Genomic DNA, 20,752 nt, shown 5'->3' with positions numbered 1-20,752 from the left:
CTAGCGTCTACAGGGGAGGGGTCACTGACCTCCTGACGTCATCAGCGCGCGCCGCACCCGGAAGAGACGTGGCAGCCGAGGGATAATCGGAGCGTTCTGAGCTGGGGAGAGCTGGGCGAGAGCTTGGCTGAACGTGGTCTGACCTTCCGCGCTTCGGCCCGGCGCTCGCGCCCGTGGGGACCGGTGCCGCAGCCGATTAGTAACACAGAGAGTGGGGTCTGTGGAGAAGGTGGGGGCGGGGCATGGAGGGGGTGGGGCTCAGGAGGGCCCTCTGGGGGCGGGGCCGGTGGTATCGGAGAGACTGATGGAGGGGCCTGCCCTAGGATGGGATGAGGGACGAATGCTGGGGTCTCAGGAGGCGGGACTTATGCAGGGGCCGCGGCCCAGAATGTAGAGGGATGGTGGGCGGGAGTTTGGGGTTGGGGCGGATACGAGCGGTGTCTAGGGAAGTTAAGAGTGGAAACGAACTGGGTTGGTAAATGTGTAGAGGTCAGAAGAACCTGGCTCCCTGCCAACTGTGACACCTTCCTCAGGGTCGACTATGGGACTTTGCAAGTGCCCCAAGAGGAAGGTGACCAACCTATTCTGCTTCGAACACCGGGTCAACGTCTGCGAGCACTGCCTGGTAGCCAATCACGCCAAGGTGGGTGTTCAGGGTAGAGCAGCGCACTAGGTGGGCAGGTCCTACTGACTTCCTCTAAATTTAGAAAGGTCTGGCCCTAGAATGGAAGCTCCACAAGGGCAGGGACTTCGTTTATTTTCTTCACTGCTGTATCCCCAGTCCTTAAGACAGAGTCTGGCACATGATGTGTGCTCAATGAATGTTTATTGATTGGTCAAACAGAAGAATGAATCTCCTCTGTGATGACAGAAAAAGAGGCACCTGGGCCTTGGGGAGATGGGCTGTGGAGCCCTGGCTCCAGTGTGACCTCCTTCTCCCACTTCAGTGCATCGTCCAGTCCTACCTGCAGTGGCTCCAAGATAGCGATTACAACCCCAATTGCCGCCTGTGTAACATACCCCTGGCTGCTCGGGAGACAACCCGCCTCATCTGTTATGGTGAGGCCCCGGCACCTTGGGGGTGGGGATCTGGACAAGACCAGTGTGAGTGGTTTCCAGTGACTCCCCAAGCAGCAGGACAGTGAGACTTTCAAGCTTGGGAGGCTGGAACTCAGATTCTGGTCCCACTAGGTAACTTACTTGCTGTGTGAGCTCAAGCAAGTCATTTTCCCTTTCTAGGCCTTGGTGTTTTTCCCTAAAAACTAAGCTTCTAGTTTCCTCCCTGCCAATCTCTTGGGTGTGGTTGTGGCTGTGAGCAGTAGCCGGTTGTACCTATAGTGAGCTGAAAGCATGGGGCTCTTAGACGTTCAGGATCCATTTCTAATTCCAACATTACACAGAGAGGAACCGAGTTTCCCACAGTAACGTCAGTTAAAAGAAGTCAGCAGAGGCATGTGTTGTGATCTTGACCCGACTCTGCTGTAAGAGCCTTAGCTCCACTTTTTGAAGGAGCTAGTGTAAGAGAGTGAGCTTAACATATGTGTTTCTCACTGTGAGTGTGTGTTTATATGTGCATGAATTAAATGTGCATTGTGTCTTTATCTGTGTTCACTAGTACTGTGGGTGAGTGAATGGGTCAGTGTTGTATGTGAACATACGAGCACGTTGTGGGGTTGCAGAATTCCTGGGTGTGAATGCTTGGGTGTTAGCATACTTGAGTGTATGTGAGAGTTAGTGTGCCCATAAGTGTGGATACAGGGGATGGCACTTGTGTTTGACTATGTGTATATAAATGTGTGCATTTGTGCTGATGGATGTGTACATGCATACAGTTGCCTGTGTATATGTCTAGTAACCTTTCGAGCTCTTAGCCCAGTGAGTTTGTGATGAGTGCAGGTCCAGAGAGGACTCCTGGAGAGTGTAGGTGGCATATTCTTCCCACCTCCCCCCACCCCCTAGTGGGCTGGGCCGCCTGGTAGCATCTGCCTTGTCTTAGTCAAGATTGTGGTGGCCAGGAAGACCAAAGTCTTAAGGAACACTGATATAGTTGACCTGGGAAGGAGGGGGCCCTGGGCTTACAAAGATGTGTGCAAATATCTCTGCAGTGGGCTAGTGGACTAGGAGTCCTAAGTGTCTTCTTCATGTCTCTTCTCCACTGCTTCATGGGCTCTAAGATCTCTTCCACTGGGCCTGCCTCAATGAGCGTGCTGCCCAGCTCCCCCGAAACACAGCACCTGCTGGCTACCAGTGCCCCAGCTGCAGTGGCCCCATCTTCCCTCCAACTAACCTGGCCGGCCCCGTGGCCTCTGCGCTGAGAGAGAAGCTGGCCACGGTCAACTGGGCCCGGGCAGGACTGGGTCTTCCTCTGGTGAGAGTCTTTCTGCCCTGGGTCGCATCTGGGCCAGAGGGGTGGGTGCGGATAGCACTGGGCAGACTGGTGACATCCGTTCTTTCCTCCAGATTGACGAGCTGGTGAGCCCAGAGCCTGAACCTCTCAACACTTCCGAGTTCTCTGACTGGTCCAGCTTTAACGGTAAGTGGTGGTTTTCACTGCTGATGGGGTTCTTGCCTCCTTGCCCTGCTGACCGCTCTCTTCCTGTCCGTAGCCAGTGGTAGCCCCGAACAGGAGACAGCCAGCGCTTCTGCTGCCCCAGCCTTCTACAGCCAAGTCCCCCGGCCCCCTGCTTCCCCGAGCCGGCCTGAGCAGCACACGGTGATCCACATGGGCAATCCCGAGCCTTTGACTCACGGTGAGCTGGAGAATTGTCCAGGCCAGAGGGGGATAGAAAGGGGGGTGGGTATACGGAGGGAGCTTGGTAGTCCACCCACCACCCACAGAACCCTTCCTGTTTCATCAGACATCACCTCCCCACCTCCCCAAGAGCATCACCTCCCCAAGATGCTCTGTCAGGCTGAGAAGGGCCGGGGTCTCCTGTCCTCCCCCTCCCCACCCCGTTCTGGGCCAGTTTCCTGAGCCTGTGGATGCCGGTGGCTCTGCCCCTGCAGCCTCAGCCCCGAGGAAGGTGTATGATACGCGGGATGATGAGCGGGCACCAGGCCTCCACCGGGATTGCGATGACGACAAGTACCGGCGCCGGCCAGCCCTGGGCTGGCTGGCCCAGCTGCTCAGGTACATGGGGTCAGGTGCGGCAGGAACAGGGAATGCTAGGAACGGGGAGGTGGGGAGGTGAGAGCCAGAGGCCCTGGCAGGACAGTTTCATGATAAAGGAGGCCTGTCCTGGGTAGTAACGGGACCTGGTGTTGGGGCCCTGCACGAAGGCCTGGGCTGGGGTCTGCCTCTCTCCAGCTCTTTCCTCACCTGCTCCGTATGAGGTTCAGACTCAAGCTCTTGAGGCCCCTTCCTGCTCTGACACCTTCCCGGTCTTTGTGACCCCTTACGCCTAACACATTCAGGCTTCCAGAACACAGCTGTTGCCTCAGCTGCTTGGAGCTGCACGATCATCCTTGTAGCGGGCAGGCGCAGGGATGAGCCGCCCCCTCTGCCCCCACGGCCCATTTGAGGAAACAAGGCTCAGGGCTGGTGGCACTGGGGCCAGAAGACGAGGGTCGTGGCTGGCACTCCTCTCCCAGCCGCAGGGCCACCAGGGACCGGAGGCCTGACCTGACTTTCCCCTCACCCCCCCAGGAGCCGGGCTGGGTCCCGTAAGCGGCCGCTGACCCTGCTGCAGCGGGCGGGGCTGCTGCTGCTGCTGGGGCTGCTGGGCTTCCTGGCTCTACTGGCCCTCATGTCTCGCCTGGGCCGGGCTGCAGCTGACAGCGACCCCAACCTGGACCCGCTCATGAACCCTCACATCCGTGTGGGTCCCTCCTGAACCCTTGCTTATGGCCGGGCCAGCTTAGGACCTGGGGGCCTGAGGAGGGGGGTAGGGGAGGGCGTCTGGGGGCCCTTCCCTGTTGCTCTCTCTCAAGCCTGAGACACTAAGATCCCAGACCCAAAGTCAAGTCCACCAGAGTGGTTGCAGGCTAGGCCTGGGGTCCCTGCGGATCAAGCATTTGACCTGCTCCTCCTGGGTCTCCAGCTTCCCCCCCCCCGCCGCCATCTCCCCATTTTTCCTGCCGACCAAAAGGAGCCAACAGGTGGAAATAAATGATAGACTTTATTAAAACACCCGAAGCAGCCTTTTCCTTCCCCCTTCTCAGCCCGGGTCCCAGGCTTCAGTGGCTCTCTTCCCGGTACTGGATGGCAAGAAACTCCAGGGACAGGCGGTTGAAGAACATGGCCCCGTTGAGAACTGGGCAGAGGAGAGAGCCCCCGTCAGCCTTGCCTGGCCCCTCCTTGCTGTGTCTCTGCATTCCAAAGCTCCCCCCTCCCCCTGAGTCCACCTCCCTCTCCTACTCACTCAGGATGGTCAGGGAAAAGCAGCGAAGAAACTTGTCATATGTCATCTCAGCGTAGAGTGACCCCATGGCGGCCCAGCAGATGCTTATCACCTGGGAGAACTGTAGGCCCCATCCCGTGGGAGAGTGGCCCCTGACACAACAGTGGGGTTTCCATCAGCCCCTGGGCCTGCCCGGACCACCTCTCGAGCCCCCGCTCCAGCCTACCATCAGGACAACGGTGTAGCGGAAGCTCATGCGGTCATAGCGGTAGGTGACCCAGAAGTTGTGCACGTCGCTGGCAAAGACAGCCAGGTGTATGAAGAAGAGCATCAGTGCGGCCATGGTGAGAATCATGCCTTGTGGGAAGAAGAGCACGGCCACGCGGTCCCGCCACCGCATCATGGCTGGAGCACGGACTCAAGGCGGGCCACAGAGCTTGAGCAGGCAGACACTGTCCAGGAAGAGCAGCTGACCCCTCTGGTTCTAGAGCGTCCAGCCTGGAATAGCTGTGGGATTCTAGAATAAGAAGGACATTATAGAGAACAAGATTCTAGAACATGGGCTGGTTCCAGCCAATACCGGGTGTTTCATGGATGGCCAGGGCAGCTCTGAATTGGTGGAGAGTGCCGGGCTAAACGTACAGAGCAGGGGGCCTTATCGGAGGAAGGGACAGCGCTCCCCATCCCAGTTTGTGCTCTGGTGTGAGTCTTCTCACTGAGTCTGCAACATGTCCACGCTGGAGGTAGTGTGGTCACATTTCACAGATGAAGAACTGGGATCCAGAAAAGGGGAGGGGCATGTGGATCCACAGCACCTTTTAGGTGGGTGAGAGGTCAGGTGTGATCTCATCTATTCAAGCCTCTCCGGTGTAACTGGAGGGTGTAACCAGGTGAGGGCAGGCCTGAGCTGGATCACAAGCTCCAAGTATTTGTTCCAAACTCCTGATGGAAGGGAAGGGACAGTGGATCCTCCATAGCTGTCCTGGGACCTTCCCACACCCTCCCCAGGCATGGCCTGGAGAGCAAGTGGCTTTTCCATCTTCTCCCAGATGTTCTTCCAACACATGACGCTGACCAGCTCTCCCCTCTGCCACCTTCCCGCACTTGGCATCTTCACACCCCTTGCCTCTACTGTGCCAGGAGTCCCAGGAGAAAGCTGGGATTGGTGGCACAAAGCCTATTTTACACACAGGCCTGGGGCACAGAGAGGGATTGTCTGCTCAAGTTTTCACAGACAGTAAGGGACTTGGTACTGAGACTAAGGTCCAGTTCTACCCAAGGCTGTGGAATGGGCAAGAATAGAAGCCAAGAAAAGAAAACTACATGTGAGAGGTGAGAACTCCAGGACTGTCAACAAAATACGGCTGAAAACTGGCCCCAAATGGTGTGGAGGGATGTGCAATCTCCAAGGAACTAAAGTAGAAAAAGTTGATTTTGAACTTGGCCAGCCCCACTGCCTCTTGCCTGACTGCCGCAGAAGTCGGGTCCCAGGCCTGGCCAAGATCTGAAATCTCCTGCCTTTGGAAGGAGTAAGGTTAGAGCCTGACCCATCAACCATGGTTGCTGCCCAGTGTCATTAATCACAAAACCCTCAGACCTCATCTTAACACATTGAAGGGGTGATGCCTGATCCCCTGCTGTGTTCACACTGTTGAAATACTTGTTCACATTTTAGGTTTCATTTGAATACAGATCAACTTTTTGTTGTTGTTGTTAGGTCTCCTACCTCAATGCCATTTTAAAAAGTTATCCAAGTAGAGTATGTTCTTGAGGAAGATTTGCATGATTCCCAAGCATACAGAGGAATCTTCCTCCACACCCCTCCCACAGAAGTAACCCCTTCAACAGTTTGGTGAGTGGGCATCTTTTGAGTCCCTTCTTGATATAACTTCATACACCTGCATGTATGTATCTACATGCATAATTTAAAAAAAATCACACCATACATATTGTTAAAATATAATTTTAAAAAAGTTAACATGGGACTTCCCTGGTGGTCCAGTGGCTAAGATTTCATACTCCCAATGCAGGTGGCCCGGGTTCAGTCCCTGGTCAGGGAACTAGATCCCACATGCCACAGCTAATACCAGGCACAGCCAAGTAAATACATATTTTAAAAGTTAAAAATATACTTAGAGAATAAACACATAACTAAGATATATTAACTGTTCAGTGAAGAGGTTCCCCCTCACTCATGTGTAATGCATCATGAGGAGCTAGATATTGATAGGCATTTAAAGAAGAGTGTTAGGACATGATTACTAGATACAAGATTGGTTGATGTCCTACAGGGCAATAGAAACAAAAATTTGAGGTTATTTTTCCACTGGATATTTCCGCTGGAATTGTTTCACATCTCTCTAACACTATCTAAATAGCAAGATCAAACAAATGTACACTCCTATGGGTAATTAAATAGTCCTTGGGGGGGCTTGTGAAACAATGCCCCAGTATGGTATTGCAAGGTCATGCTACACTGTCTTTATTCCAACTGTTGGATAATTTTTCTTAACAGTATTCTGTGATTTTTTAAGTTTATAGATTTCCTGGAGTAGATCTAAATCTTTATACTCTTCATTTTTCTTAAGATGATAGCTTCATAAGCTGAAATCTTCATATATATATATATAGTCTCTGAATATCCCATAGATGCAGGGGTCAACAAACTTTCTGTGAAAAACAAGATAGTAAATGGTTTAGGTTTTGCCCGCCAAAGAATAAATAAAGTGTTTTCCATTCCACCCCGGGCCCCACCCCATCATATGTTACAAAGACCACACTGACAAAGTCTTTTTCTCCCTTTTTATCCATTCAAACACTGTGTCTCAATTTGAACTCCCAAGTCTTTCCTTACCTTCAGTTCTTTACTTCAGTGAACAGCTGGTACATTTGTCCCAACCAGAAACCTGAGAATTATCTTCAACACCTCCACTTAACCCCTCAAGGCAGCACATTTCAACAGTCACTTGAAGAAACAAAGTGTTAGTCTTTCAGTAGTGCATGGGCTGTAGCCTGGCCAGGTTCCTCTGTCCGTGGGATTTCCTAGGCGAGAATATTGGAGTGATTTGCCATTCCCTTCAGGGGATCTTCCCAACCCAGGGATGGAACCCAGGTCTCCTGCATTGCAGGAAGATTCTTTACCACTGAACCACCAGGGAAGCCTTATCAGTGACTTAAGATCTACCAAGTGTGTCTTCTCAGGGTATAACAGGAGTTCTCAAATTTAAGTGCATCAGAATTACTTAAAGACTTAAAAAAATAAGCTAGGTCTGAGGGGAGCCCAGAGTCTTTACAACTCGCCACAGGTAATTCTGAAGGCTATTCTGATGCGCGTCAGAGGACCAGGCCACGAGAAACACTTCTCTTGAAGCACTGTAGTTTTCCTTTAGTCCCCAAGTCGTGTCTTTGAGACGCCACGGACTGTAGCCCGCCAGACTCCATGGGATTTTCCTGGTGAGAATATATGCATTTAATCCTCACAGTCACCTTGTGAAATATACATATTTCCCCCGATATTAGAAATGAAGGAAAATGAGCTGCTGCCCGCCCCTTCTCCCTCCAACAAGGCAGTGGCAGGATGCCAGGCACACGCTTTCTGGCTCCACTGGCCCGCGCTCCCTCCACTGCATCTAGGGACATAGTGTGGAAGCCACGACTTGTCCTCCTTCCGGGAAGACAGCGACCCAACCAGTTCTTCCATCTGAGAAGCTGAGGGGGAACCCAGGGCTCTCCCGGAACCTCTGAGCTCGGGGAGAAAACATGCGGGGGAACTCTAGTCTCGAAGGACTCGAGGCTGCAGGGGGACGTTTCACCTGAAGGACTGCCTCGTTTCAACAACAACTTTATGGCTCCCGGAAGTGCCTCCTCCCTGTCCCCTGCCCGGCCTCACGCCTGTGGGCTGCAGTTGGAGCCATGGCGGCGGCAGCCGCTGCTCCTGGCCCAGGGTCTGGACCTGGGGACTCCCCGGAAGGACCCGAGGCGGAGGCTCCAGAACGTCGGCGGAAGGCGCACGGAATGCTGAAGCTTTACTACGGCCTCTCAGAGGGGGAAGCGGCGGGACGCCCCTCGGGGCCGGACCCCTTGGACCCTACCGATCTCAATGGGGCGCACTTCGACCCGGAAGTATACCTGGATAAGGTGTGTGTAGGGGGAGGGGGAACAGGCCCCTGATATATTACGCCCCAGATCATGCCTCCGACTTTTTGCGGGGGTGTGGGAGGAAGGGTTCATAAAAGCAGGACAGCCCTTGGCGGAGCTGTAGGGGCAGAACTGGAGGATAAGGGTGCGTGGGCAGACTTGAACTGGCCTGAGGTGGTGTGAAGTCTGAGGTCTCCTGGGCTGATGTTCAGATAGACCCGAAATAGGGGGCGTGTCCCAGGCGCTGACTGGCATAGGAAGGACCAGGACTTGCTAAATCTGAGGATTTGAAATGCTGACAGACCTCAAGTAGAGTCTAACCTGGTAACTCTTGAGCTATGCCACTTATAGTTTCCTTGTCTGAAATTCTTAACAGGGGTGGGATCAGGATTTTCTTGCACCAAAAGCCTACCAGTTGGGGACATGAGTGCCCCCTGTCCTGAACACTAACCACCTAATTTCCTCCAGCTGCGTAGAGAGTGCCCACTGGCCCAGCTGATGGACAGTGAGACGGACATGGTGCGGCAGATCCGGGCTCTAGACAGCGACATGCAGACCTTGGTCTATGAGAACTACAACAAGTTCATCTCAGCGACAGGTGATTCCTGAGTGAGTGAGTGAGTGAAGTCGCTCAGTCGTGTCCAACTCTTCGCGACCCCATGGACTGTAGCCTACCATGCTCCTCCATCCATGGGATTTTCCAGGCAAGAGTACTGGAGTGGGTTGCCATTTCCTTCTCCAGAGGATCTTCCCGAGACTGGGACACAAATCCTCACAGTCCCACATGCCCCAGTTCCTTCAGTGTTGGGGAAGCCAGCAGAGGGTTTAGACAGAGCAGACCCAGATTATAGTCCTGCCCTGACGCGAATCCACTCTCATCTCTCTCTTAGAGCTTTTGTGGTTTGATAACCATTGAGGTAATAACTGTTCTCAGAGGGTTGTTTTGAGGACCAAAAGGGAAAAAAGGACAAAATGAAATTTTAAAAAGAAATTAATTTATCTGAAGCACGTAGAATCTCTGACACTAAGGAAGTCTCAGTAACAGTTTCTTTCATTAGTGGTAGCTTTCTTTTGTTTCAAGTCTGAATCAAGAATGGGCTTATTTCTCTCTTTTCTTCTTTCTCTCTCTTCTTTCCTTTCTTCCTTCCTCTTTCCCCTTTTCTTCTTCCTTTCTCTTTTTGTAAATGAAGCAAAGAGACAGAAAATGTATGTCATTAAGGAACAAAGATCATGGAAAGGCGTCCCTCCACCCCCTTCTGTTTGCTTTATTCTCTGTTCAAGACAGTGCTAGACAGTGTTCAGCTTTCATCCACACTAGCTTCTGTCCTGTGTTGGGGAAATGTACTGCTCAGACTTGTGTAATAATTTTGGACCCACATGTACTTAGTTCTAGAGGCAGATCTTGTGCGTCTATCTGCAGTGTATATTATCTTTACTCTGAGTGAGATGAAATGAACAGAAGATGGGGTGACCTGACTTTTGTTTTAAAAGGACCCTTCTGTACCCTGTTGAAAGTAGACTATAGGGAGGCAAGGATGGTAGAGACACACATTAGAAGGCTGTTTTAACGGTTCAGGCAAGGCGCTGGTTGTATGGACCAGGGTGGGTGCAGTGGAAAAGTAGAATGGCTCAAGATTCTTAAAAGTTTGTTAGTTGAGGGATCTGGAGTTCAGAGAAGGCTGGAACTTGAGACACAAGTGGAACATGATGAGATCTAGGGAGGGAGTGTACAGAGAGAAGAGGCCTGAGGACTGAAGCCTGGGGCATCCTAAGATTTGGAAGTCAGGAAGGAAAATCTCACAAATCTTCTTTTTCAAAGGAGCAAACATTTGGGAAAGTTTGAGAACAACCAGGACCCTGGGTATCTTAGAAGATAAATGAAGAAAAGCATTCTAAGAAATTGATAAGCTTGACCAATATGTTAGCTCATGGAGTGCTCATCAGTGATGCAAGAGAGGGAGAAACTACAGAGGCAAGGTCCTCAGGAAAGAAGGAGGGGATTGAGCAGTGCACATTGGAGAGGTTCACCTGAACACAAGGTCAGGAGCCCATCTACTGTAGCAGGAGGGAAAGCAGACTGTGGCCAGAGCCAGTCAGGTGGATAGGTGTGATAGAGAGACCTTCCAGAGCACAGTAAGGAATCTAACCTTTATCTAAAGCATACTTAGCTAATCAAGCTGTTATGATTTTTGTTTTGAAAAGATCCCTCTAGCTCCTAGAGGGAGCATTGGAAGGAGTAGATTGGAGAGGTGGTTAGAGTGAGACCATTTCAGTAGTCCAGACCAGAGATTCTAGGAGCTTGCTCCAGGATGATAATGGTGGAGATGGGCAGTGATGAGTAAACTGAGAAGTGTTAGGGGAAACACTGACAGGACGTGGTGTTGAGGAGCTCTGAATAAGCAGAATGCGCTACTTTCAACTTGAACACTGGATGGCGGATGTGGTGCCCGAGAAACTGCAAGAAGATCTGGTGTAAGAGTGGAAACATAACGGGCTAGGTTTTTTGTTGTTTTTGTTTTTAAGGGGAGTAGGCATGACATGAACCTGGAGGAGCCTGTGGGGCCCCATCAGGAGGGCCCTTTGTAGACAAAATAAGGATTTTGGTCTTGATCATAAGAACTCTAGAGATACTTCATGCAAACAGTAACCAGAAGAGAGTTGGGATAGTAGTACCAATTCAGACAAAATAATATTTAAGACAAAGACTGTTACTAAAGAGAAAGAAGGACATTTTATAACAGTCAGCTCATTAAGATGTTAACAAATATAAACACTTATGAACCTAACAACAGAATCCCAAATAGATAAAGCAAAATTGGATAGAATTAAAGACAGAAATTCAGCCATAATAGTTAGAAATGTCCATATCCCACCTTCAAAAAATGGAGCGAACAGTTAGACAGAAAGACAGCAAGAAAATAGAAGGCTTAAACAGCACTTACTCAGGGAGTTTAAACTGGGGCTCTGTGACAACCTAGAGGGGTGGGATAGGGTGGGAGGTGGAAAGGAGGTTCAAGAGGGAGGGGACATACGTATACTTACGGCTGATGCATGTTGACGTATGGCAGAAACCAGCACAATACTGCAAAGCAATATACCTTTCAATTAAAAATAAATAAATTTTAAAAAACAAAAAGCAACACTTAAACCAAATAGACCTAACAGGCACATACAAAACCCTCTCCTGCAACAACATCAGAATACACATTCTTCTTAAGTGTACATGGAACATTCTCCAGGACAGACCATATCGTAGGCCATACAAGTCTCAATAAATTTAACAGCATTGGAATCAAGTGATTAGTGTTCTCTGAACATAGTGGAATTAAATTATAAATCAATAACAGAAAAGAATTTGAGAAATTTGCAAATTTGTCAAAATTAAACAGTATGCTTCTAAGTAACCAATGTGTCAAGGAAAAAATCACAAAGAAATCAGAAAATGCTTTGAGATGAATGAACATGAAAACAACATTCCAAACCCTATGAGATGAAGCCAAAGCAGTGCTAGGAGGGAAATTTATAGCTGTACGTGCTTACATTAAAAAAGAGAGGACTTCCCTGAAGGTCCAGAGGTTAAGAATCCACCTGCCAATGCAGGGGACATGGGTTCCACCCCTAGTCCAGCAAGTTTCCACATGCCTTGGGGCAACTAAGCCTGTGCGCCACAACTACCGAAGCCTGTGAGCTCTAGAGCCCATGCTCTGCAACAAGAGAAGCCTCCTCAATGAGAAGCCCACGTGCTGCAACTAGAGAGTAGCCCCTGCTTACCGCAACTAAAGAAAGCCTGTGCACAGCAACGAAGACCCAACGCAGCCAAAAATAATGTTTTGAAAATAAAGAGAGATCTTAAATCAATAACCTACTACCTAAGAAAGTTAAGAGGAAAAATGTGCAAACTAAACCCAAAGCGGGTAAAAGTCAGGAAATAATAAAGATTAGAATTAAAAGCATAGAAAACAATAGAGAAAAATCAATGAAACCAAAAGTTGGTTCTTTGAAAAGCTCAACAAAATTGACAAACCTAGCTAGACCAAGAAAAAATGAGAGAATATTCAAATTACTACAACCAGGAATGAGAAAGGGGATGTTACCACCTGTACAAGTATAAGACTTGTACATTGAAAACTAAAACAGTGTTGAAAGAAATTAAAGGATACCTAAATAAATAAAAAGATATCCCATATTCATAGACTGGAAAACTTATCATTTAATATTTAAGGTGGCAATACTTCCAAACTGATCTACAGATTCAGTGCGGTTCCTATCAAAATTCCAAATGCCTTTATTTGCGCAAATTGACAAGCTGATCCTAAAATTTATAAGGAAATGCAGGAGATCCAGAATAGCCAAAAAATCTTGAAAAAGAACAAAGTTGGAGGACCCACATTTCTTGGTTTCAGAATTTACTACAAATCTACAAAATCAAGACAGTATAATACTGATATTGGGTAAGCTTTCAGATTAATTGAATAGAATTTTTTTTGTAATAACCGATTTATTAGTAATTATAAATAATAGCAACTTTGGCTAATACTAGACAATATTTATTGAGTGTTTAATATAAAATCACTGAGGTGCTTAACATATATTGATTAAATTCTTACACATCTATGAAGTAGTTAACTATATATCCATTTTACAAATGGGGAAACAGGTAGTGAAATGCTACATAACTCAGTCAAAATTTTATAGGTGAAACACAATGTTTAATGCCTTGTTTCAAACACAAAGCAAATCTAAAAATAACTTTTAAAAAATCAGGTTTTTTTTTTTTTGAGAAGGAAATGGCAACCCACTCCAGTATTCTTGCCTGGAAAATCCCATGGACGGAGGAGCCTGGTAGGCTACAGTCCATGGGGTCGCAAAGAGTCGGACACAACTGAGCGACTTCACTTTCACTTTCACTTTAAGAAACAGGGTATAGAAAGGAAAAACAGTGATGTTACAGTGAAGAAACCTGACAGATACTACCTTTCCCAAATAGTCAGGCTTAGGCAAGATGGAATCCTGGACTGGATCCTGGAGGAAAAAAAAACAGAGAACATTAGTGGAAAAATCCATGAAATCTAAATAAAGTCTATTAGTTAAAAAAAAAAAAAATCAGGTTTTTTGTCCTAGTACCTGTAGTAGCTTTTGAAAGAGCTACATGTCTATAAAAGATAAACATTATTATGCATAATAAATGAATTCCTAAATGGATCACTTTTATGTTTGAATATTATTTAACAAGTGAAAAATAAAACCATAGCAATTAGAAAGTAGACAAATAGATTAAAAAAAATATTGCCATAAAGGAGAAATAATAATTCAAGAAGGTGTAGCAGGCCTTCCCTGGTGGTAAAGACTCCGTCTGCCAGTGCAGGAAACATGGTTTCTATCCCTGGTCCAGGAAGATCCTACATGCCATGGAGGAACGAAGACCATGTGCCACAGCTACTGAGCCTGTGCTCCAGAGCCCGGGCACCGCAACTACTGGAAGCCTGCACACCCTCGAGCCCATGCTCTGCAACAAGAGAAGCCGCTGCAGTGAGAAGCCCAAGCATCGCAAGAAAGAGTAGCCCCCACTTTCCGCAACAAGAGAAAAGCCCGAGCACAGCAACGAAGACCCAGCTTCCTTTGTTTTGATTTCCTTTTTGATCCAATAGTTGAGAAGAGTGAGGATTTTCTCTAAATAATGGGATCTTTTTATTTTTTAGTTTTGTTATTAATCTCCAATTTCATTGCATTGTGATCAGAGAATGCTTTTTGTACCACTTCAGTTTCTTCTGTAAATTTATTGAGATTTCCTTTATGACCTAATACATGGTAAGGTTTTGGTGTATTATGGAATCTTGATTATAAATCAAGTAGGTCTTCCCTATTGTGTTATTTAGGTCTTCTGTAGCTTCATTTGGCTTTTGTCTTTTTGATCTGTCATGGATTGACGAAAGTGGATTAAAGTCTCCTATAATAGATATGTTTCCATTTCATCCTCTTTGCTCTCTGTTACACATATTGATGATGAGTTCCAGAGTGGAGTTAGGAAAGTCAGTTGGGAAATGCTAGAAGTATTTAGACAAGAAAGGATAGTGACTTGAAAAGAAAATGTTGGAGATAAACTTTACACAACTTGCTGATGGACTGAATGTAGGGTAAAGGAGAGATAAAAATCAAAAGATGACTCTTTAAGAAATGGCAAGGAGCCAGAATGGAAAAGATTAGTGGAGGAACAGGTCTGGGGAGAGTCAAGAATTCTGTTTTGGACCTGTCATATTTGAGGTGCCCATTTGCCATCTGCATCAAGGTGTTAAGTAAGTTGTTCGCAGGGCTCTGGTCAGACCCGGAGACAGAAGTGTCTGAGTCAGCACAGCCACGGGACTGGAGGAGACCCCATCGAGGTCCATTCACTCTGCAGATTTGGAAGGAGTTGATGTTTACTTGTATTTTCCCTGTGAAGTGTGAATCAGGGTCACCATTTGAGAGTTGGCATATATTGGAGTTTTGAGGACTGAGGAGAAAATGTTAGCTTGGAAAATGGGAACACAGACTCATCTGAAGGATGGCTGACCAATATGCAGTACTGCTTTGGGACCTAAGTCCTATTCAGTAACATTAAGGGAAGGCCAGTTGGTGTGATTTTGTGGCCCATTTTCAACTGTTCCTTCTTAGGCGGTGGGTTGCTAATTGGGCTTAACCTGTAGTAGGGTCTTGCTGATAAATAATGGGAGTCGGGGTCAGGAGAGGCAAGGGGGCTTGCAAATGGGTGATAGTGCTGGTGGGGGCCCACCGATTCTAAGAGGAGTGAGGAGGGAAGTGCAGCCACGAGAGGTATTGCAGGTAGTGACCAGTGGTTGGGCCAATGAGTCTGGAGTTCCTGAAAAAGCCAAAGGAATTTTAGAGTGTGGTCCACAGGATGAGTGGTTGGGATTACAGAGGGCAGTGAGACTTGAAGCTGAGGTTTTATTTTATTTTTTAAATGTTTTTAAATTAAAAAAAAAAAATACACACACACACACACACACTTATTTTTGGCTGCTCTGGGTCTTTGTTGCCATGCAAGAGCTTTGTCTAGTTGTGGCCAGCAGGGACCTCTCTCCATTTCAGTGCACAGACTTCTCATTGAGGTGGCTTCTCTTGTTGGGGAGCACCAGCTCTAGGGAACATAGGCTTCTGTACTGGCGGCTCACGCACCCAGTAGCTGGAGCACTCCAGCTTAGTTGCTCCTCAGGATATGAGATCTTCCCAGACCAGGGGTCTAACCTGTGTCCCCTGCATTAGCAGGCATATTCTTAACCACTGGACCACCAGGGAAGCTTTGAGGTTTTAGAGGAGGCAGTTCTTAGTGAGGGCAAGCAGAGGGTGGCATGGATGAGACAGAGGCAGGAACTGATGGAGTTAAGGAGGTCAGCAAACAGAATCAGTAATGTCCTAAGCTTCATCCTCGTGGATGCTCAAGGAGGTGAAAGTGATCCCGAACTGAGAGACACGGCAGAGAGGACAGTGGGATGGCAACAAGAAGGGGTGTGGTTCAATGCCATGGTCTTCAAAGGTAGAAGCAGCAGCTGTGTAGGAGCTTTAAGGGGCCAAGCCCTGAGCACCTGGGTGGAAAGGAAGAACAGTCTCTTTAGGTAGGTTTCTGTCAGGACTGAAGAGGAAGGGCCCTTCAGAGACAGTCAGTCGTGTTCCAGAAGGCCAACGGCTTGTAAGTCCAGGAAAAAGATAAGGGTGCACAAGTATTTACTTTCTGCCCTGTGCCAGGCAGGGTGCTGGGCATAGAGGATGCCCCTGGGACCCAGCGGACAGGTCCCGGTCCCTCCTTTGAATCTGGGCATCTTCTGAGAGCAAAGACTGTGGCTTCATGGGCCATCTTCTCTCTGCATCCAAGCCTGGGGCACACAGCGGTTGCCCAACAAATCTTTGGGGCACTGACATGACACCTCACCCTGGCACCTGGTGACCAAGCACCACTGCCGCCCATTTCAAGCACCAAGTCATCCATGTGACCCTCCAGGAGTGAGCTCAGGCGCGTCCGGGGTTGGGGGGAAGGGGCAAGTGTGTGTGAGGGCACCCGGACCGCGTGTCAAACTGAGTCCCGCCTGCGCCCGTAGTCACCCACCTTTCCCTCTCCTGCGCCCCTGTCGTCCCAGACACCATCCGGAAGATGAAGAACGACTTCCGGAAGATGGAGGATGAGATGGACCGGTTGGCCACCAACATGGCGGTGATCACGGACTTCAGCGCGCGCATCAGCGCCACGCTGCAGGACCGCCACGAGCGCATCACCAAGCTGGCAGGTGGGCCGCGCCCCAGAGCCGGTGTTAAAGTGGGCCACCCTTGAGGCTGACACCACCTCCGCCTGTCCTCCAGGGGTCCACGCGCTGCTGCGGAAGCTGCAGTTCCTCTTCGAGCTGCCCTCGCGCCTCACCAAGTGCGTGGAGCTGGGCGCCTACGGGCAGGCCGTGCGATACCAGGGCCGCGCGCGGGCCGTGCTGCAGCAGTACCAGCACCTGCCCTCCTTCCGCGCCATCCAGGACGATTGCCAGGTCATTACGGCTCGCCTGGCCCAGCAGCTTCGGCAGCGCTTCAGGTGTGGGTCCTGGGCCACCATGCCACCGCCGCTGGGCTCCCGGGTCTGCTCCTCCCCTACCACCCCCCCCCCCCCCAACCCTGCCCTGAGTTCTGCCTTCCTGCCCTTCACCTCTGTCTCCCTTCCTGCAGGGAGGGCGGCTCTGGCGCCCCTGAGCAAGCCGAGTGCGTGGAGCTGCTGCTGGCTCTGGGCGAGCCCGCGGAGGAGCTGTGCGAGGAGTTCCTGGCGCACGCCCGAGGGCGGCTGGAGGAGGAGCTGAGAAGCCTGGAGGCGGAGCTGGGGCCCTCCCCTCCGGCTCCCGACGTCTTAGAGTTCACTGACCACGGCGGCAGCGGCTTCGTCGGTGGCCTCTGCCAGGTGGCGGCGGCCTACCAGGAGCTGTTTGCGGCCCAGGGCCCGGCGGGCGCCGAGAAGCTAGCAGCCTTTGCCCGGGAGCTGGGCAGCCGCTACTTCGCGCTGGTGGAGCGGCGGCTGGCGCAGGAGCAGGGCGGCGGAGACAATTCCCTGCTGGTGCGGGCGCTGGACCGCTTCCACCGGCGCCTGCGCGCACCCGGGGCCCTGTTGGCCGCTGCCGGGCTGGCGGAGGCCGCCACTGAGATCGTGGAGCGCGTGGCCCGCGAGCGCCTGGGCCACCATCTGCAGGGCCTGCAGGCGGCCTTCCTGGGCAGCCTGACGGATGTGCGGCAGGCGCTGGCCGCCCCTCGAATTGCTGGGAAGGAAGGCCCCGGCCTGGCGGAGCTGCTGGCCAATGTGGCCAGTTCCATCCTGAGCCACATTAAGGCCTCGCTGGCTTCTGTGCACCTCTTCACCGCCAAGGAGGTGTCTTTCTCCAACAAGCCCTACTTCCGGGTACGCCTGTCCCTGGGCATCCTTTTTTTTTTTTTTCTTTCTCCTTTTTGGGGCATTCTTTTGTTCTTCCTGCATGTGGCTTGACAGCTCCAGGGCCCTCAGTCTTTGCCCCAGCAGGCTGGATGTGGTTTCAGGCTGTCTTGAAGACTGCCACAGCCTGGAGGGGTGGGGCAGGCTCTGAGGGCATTTGCAAGCAGGGTCCCCAGTGCAGGCTTTGCCCCCTTGCAGTCCCTTCTCCAAGCAGGGGAGCTGCTCTCAGGTACCGGAAACAGGATGATAGAGGCCACGGCACTTGGGGTCCCAGTAGACATCACTGGCAGCCTCTGCCTGGAGGAGGGGACCTGCTGTGTATCTAGGCCCCCTCCTCCTCACAGGGCGAGTTCTGCAGCCAGGGCGTCCGCGAGAGCCTCATCGTGGGCTTCATCCGCTCCATGTGCCAGACGGCTCAGAGCTTCTGCGACAGCCCCGGGGAGAAGGGGGGTGCCACGCCCCCTGCCCTGCTCCTGCTGCTCTCCCGCCTCTGCCTGGACTACGAGACGGCCACCATCTCCTACATCCTCACCCTCACAGATGAACAGTTTCTGGTGCAGGTGAACTGCTAGCTCATAGCAAGGTGGGGGGTGGTGAAGCTAGGAACACAGGGGACTGGTCAGTGCCCTCATAGTTAGGGCTGCCTGTGCCCAACTCAGCCTCCCCCTTGCCTAGCCTGTGCCCGGCCCCTGGTGGGCACTGGCTGCAGAGCCTGCCCCCAGGACCCACTGACTGCCTGTCCTCTGCATCCGTGGCTCAGGATCAGTCTCCAGTGACGCCCGTGAGCACACTGTGTGCGGAGGCCAGGGAGACGGCACGACGCCTGCTGACCCACTACGTGAAGGTGCAGGGCCTGGTCATATCGCAGATGCTGCGCAAGAGCGTGGAGACACGGGACTGGCTCAGTACCCTGGAGCCTCGGAACGTGCGTGCTGTCATGAAGCGGGTGGTGGAGGACACGACAGCCATCGATGTGCAGGTGCTGCTCCAGGCTGGCCAGCGGTGCTGGGGGACCAGCCCTCTAAGGATCAAGACAGCTGGGGTCAGGCAGTGCCTGCATCTCTGGCCTCCTCCTGCCTCAGCCATGGTGGCATCATCACCCCTGTTAAACCTCAGAGGAGGAAGCTGAAGCCCAGAGCCACCCGGGAAATCAGGGCAGGGCTGACACTGAAGGCTGGGCGTCAGTACCAACTCGTGCTCCATCTTTGCTGCACTCCACTGGTTCTGTAAATAATGACTGGGCGCCAGCGAGGCACGGCCCCTACCCGCCCCCCAACTACCTTGTGTTTATTTTATAACATGTGATTCTTGTAGCATATGAGTGTAACAGGGCATCCTCGGTGGGCTGGAAGTTCCCCATGCTTTGGCCTCCTTGCAGTTCCTCCTTCTGCCACCAGGTGGGGCTCCTGTACGAGGAGGGTGTTCGGAAGGCCCAGAGCAGCGACTCCAGCAAGAGGACCTTCTCGGTTTACAGCAGCTCCAGGCAGCAGGGCCGCTACGCACCCAGCTATACACCCAGGTCTGGCTGGTCAGGGTACCCCCGGGAGGGGGGGGAAGGAAGACGGGTGCAGGGGTGGGCTCTGATGGCTTCTCTCCCCCCATCCAGTGCCCCAATGGACACCAACCTCTTGAGCAACATTCAGAAGCTGTTCTCTGAGCGAATCGACGTGTTCAGCCCTGTGGAGTTCAATAAGGTTCGAATTCCCCAGTGACCCTGCCTTCCCTGGGACCCTTGGGAAGGTTGGCTGAAGCAGCCCCACACTGGCCCCAGGAAGCCCTGGGACTCAGTCCCCTCGTCTGTTTCTGGGAAATGTGTCTGGGAGCGAGTGCTCACCCAGCACCCCACGACGACCGTCTCATCGCCCTTGGCCTTGCCCTGGGTGTGCTCTAAGCCTGCGTCTGAGGGGTCACCTAGACTACCTCTTTGCCCTTGTTCTTACGCCCTCCATAGTCGTAGGTCCTCCCTGGGGATGGCCGTTCACCCCATGATCTCTGCCCCCACCCAGCCCACGCTCAGGGACCTGGTGCTCTCTCTCCAAGGTAGTAAGCCTTTCCCCTCCCTAAGTCCCTGCTGACCCCATCTCTGCCTCAGATCGCTGGGCCCTTGTCTGCTCCCCTCCAGGTGATGAGGCAAACATCCTATTTCCCGCTTACCTGGGTTTTGGGACTTTCTACCCCATCACAGCTACTGGCATTTTGCTGGCTCCCTGGCCCCTGCACAGAACGCGGTGCCCTCAGGGATCCCGCACCCGCCCAGCACCTGCTGTAGCGGCTCTGCATCCCCGTGTCCCCGTCCACAGGTGTCGGTGCTGACCGGCATCATCAAGATCAGCCTGAAGACACTGCTGGAGTGCGTGCGGCTGCGCACCTTCGGGCGCTTCGGGCTGCAGCAGGTGCAGGTGGACTGCCACTTCCTGCAGCTCTACCTGTGGCGCTTCGTAGCCGATGAGGAGCTTGTGCACCTGCTGCTGGATGAAGTGGTGGCTTCAGCTGCCCTGCGCTGCCCGGACCCAGTGCCCATGGAACCCAGTGTCGTTGAGGTCATCTGTGAGCGCGGCTAGGTTCCGTCACGGCCTTACACGGGCTTGTCCAGTCGCCCCAATCCTCCCATCCCCTGGTCTGCTGCCCCGGCGGCCCTTCCCCTCAAGCTCTGCCTACTGCCTAATAAAGTCGTGCTGTCTCCTCCTCTCTGTCACTTGCGGGGAGGCGGGGCGGGACTTGGAGGACTGGGGTGGAGCTGTGAGCCTGCCTGAGACTGCAGAGGCGGCTTTGGAGGTGCTCGCGTCGGTCTCGCCCCCGAGAGCCGATTGGCTGACCCGCTGGGCCC

General features: G+C 51.7%; 3 protein-coding genes and 1 long non-coding RNA gene across 8 annotated transcripts; 2 read left to right on the top strand and 2 right to left on the bottom strand.

Annotated features, from left to right (window-relative positions):
- Positions 1 to 45: 45 nt before the first annotated feature.
- Positions 46 to 4,131, top strand: ZFPL1 (zinc finger protein like 1). 3 transcript variants are annotated; one of them, XM_043927201.1, is made up of 8 exons: positions 46 to 216; positions 534 to 643; positions 948 to 1,059; positions 2,175 to 2,368; positions 2,461 to 2,533; positions 2,607 to 2,750; positions 3,007 to 3,130; positions 3,415 to 3,640. In XM_043927201.1, the coding sequence occupies exons 2-8, from the start codon at positions 542 to 544 to the stop codon at positions 3,488 to 3,490; spliced, it is 825 nt and encodes a 274-aa protein (XP_043783136.1). In that variant the 5' UTR covers positions 46 to 216; positions 534 to 541; the 3' UTR covers positions 3,491 to 3,640. The 3 variants fall into 3 exon arrangements, with proteins under 3 accessions (XP_043783136.1, XP_043783128.1, XP_043783118.1); XM_043927193.1 differs by lacking the exon at positions 3,415 to 3,640 and adding an exon at positions 3,647 to 4,131 and having other exon boundaries at positions 47 to 229; XM_043927183.1 differs by lacking the exon at positions 3,415 to 3,640 and adding an exon at positions 3,647 to 4,131 and having other exon boundaries at positions 48 to 216.
- TMEM262 (transmembrane protein 262) lies at positions 4,100 to 8,211 on the bottom strand. 2 transcript variants are annotated; one of them, XM_043927225.1, is made up of 5 exons: positions 8,153 to 8,211; positions 7,195 to 7,382; positions 4,567 to 4,857; positions 4,362 to 4,461; positions 4,100 to 4,253 (listed from the first exon to the last, which is right to left on the bottom strand). In XM_043927225.1, the coding sequence occupies exons 3-5, from the start codon at positions 4,741 to 4,743 to the stop codon at positions 4,177 to 4,179; spliced, it is 354 nt and encodes a 117-aa protein (XP_043783160.1). In that variant the 5' UTR covers positions 4,744 to 4,857; positions 7,195 to 7,382; positions 8,153 to 8,211; the 3' UTR covers positions 4,100 to 4,176. The 2 variants fall into 2 exon arrangements, with proteins under 2 accessions (XP_043783160.1, XP_043783150.1); XM_043927215.1 differs by lacking the exon at positions 8,153 to 8,211 and having other exon boundaries at positions 7,195 to 7,425.
- VPS51 (VPS51 subunit of GARP complex) lies at positions 8,136 to 20,610 on the top strand. Of its 2 annotated transcripts, XM_043927136.1 has the most exons (10): positions 8,136 to 8,477; positions 8,946 to 9,075; positions 16,607 to 16,753; positions 16,827 to 17,046; positions 17,178 to 17,895; positions 18,270 to 18,485; positions 18,686 to 18,904; positions 19,323 to 19,444; positions 19,532 to 19,619; positions 20,226 to 20,610. In XM_043927136.1, the coding sequence occupies exons 1-10, from the start codon at positions 8,253 to 8,255 to the stop codon at positions 20,484 to 20,486; spliced, it is 2,346 nt and encodes a 781-aa protein (XP_043783071.1). In that variant the 5' UTR covers positions 8,136 to 8,252; the 3' UTR covers positions 20,487 to 20,610. The 2 variants fall into 2 exon arrangements, with proteins under 2 accessions (XP_043783071.1, XP_043783077.1); XM_043927142.1 differs by lacking the exon at positions 8,946 to 9,075 and having other exon boundaries at positions 8,346 to 8,477.
- LOC122709920 lies at positions 9,456 to 20,229 on the bottom strand. Its single transcript, XR_006345774.1, has 4 exons — positions 20,080 to 20,229; positions 13,452 to 13,499; positions 11,520 to 11,575; positions 9,456 to 9,651 (listed from the first exon to the last, which is right to left on the bottom strand). It is a non-coding gene; the product is annotated as an uncharacterized LOC122709920 (long non-coding RNA).
- Positions 20,611 to 20,752: the final 142 nt, after the last annotated feature.

This window comes from Cervus elaphus, chromosome 2 (assembly GCF_910594005.1).
Source record: "Cervus elaphus chromosome 2, mCerEla1.1, whole genome shotgun sequence".
NCBI lineage: Eukaryota > Metazoa > Chordata > Mammalia > Artiodactyla > Cervidae > Cervus > Cervus elaphus.
This window is presented reverse-complemented; position numbering and strand designations above follow the sequence as displayed.

Coding starts and splice junctions, on each gene's coding strand:
- ZFPL1 (XM_043927193.1), top strand. CDS start 542: ATGGGACTTTGCAAGTGCCCCAAGAGGAAGGTGACCAACCTATTCTGC. Junction 1,060..2,174: donor AACCCGCCTCATCTGTTATG/GTGAGGCCCCGG, acceptor ATGGGCTCTAAG/ATCTCTTCCACTGGGCCTGC. Junction 2,369..2,460: donor CAGGACTGGGTCTTCCTCTG/GTGAGAGTCTTT, acceptor TCTTTCCTCCAG/ATTGACGAGCTGGTGAGCCC.
- TMEM262 (XM_043927225.1), bottom strand. CDS start 4,743: ATGATGCGGTGGCGGGACCGCGTGGCCGTGCTCTTCTTCCCACAAGGC. Junction 4,462..4,566: donor GCTACACCGTTGTCCTGATG/GTAGGCTGGAGC, acceptor TGGGGCCTACAG/TTCTCCCAGGTGATAAGCAT. Junction 4,254..4,361: donor CTTTTCCCTGACCATCCTGA/GTGAGTAGGAGA, acceptor TCCTCTGCCCAG/TTCTCAACGGGGCCATGTTC.
- VPS51 (XM_043927136.1), top strand. CDS start 8,253: ATGGCGGCGGCAGCCGCTGCTCCTGGCCCAGGGTCTGGACCTGGGGAC. Junction 16,754..16,826: donor GCGCATCACCAAGCTGGCAG/GTGGGCCGCGCC, acceptor CCTGTCCTCCAG/GGGTCCACGCGCTGCTGCGG. Junction 18,486..18,685: donor ATGAACAGTTTCTGGTGCAG/GTGAACTGCTAG, acceptor TCCGTGGCTCAG/GATCAGTCTCCAGTGACGCC.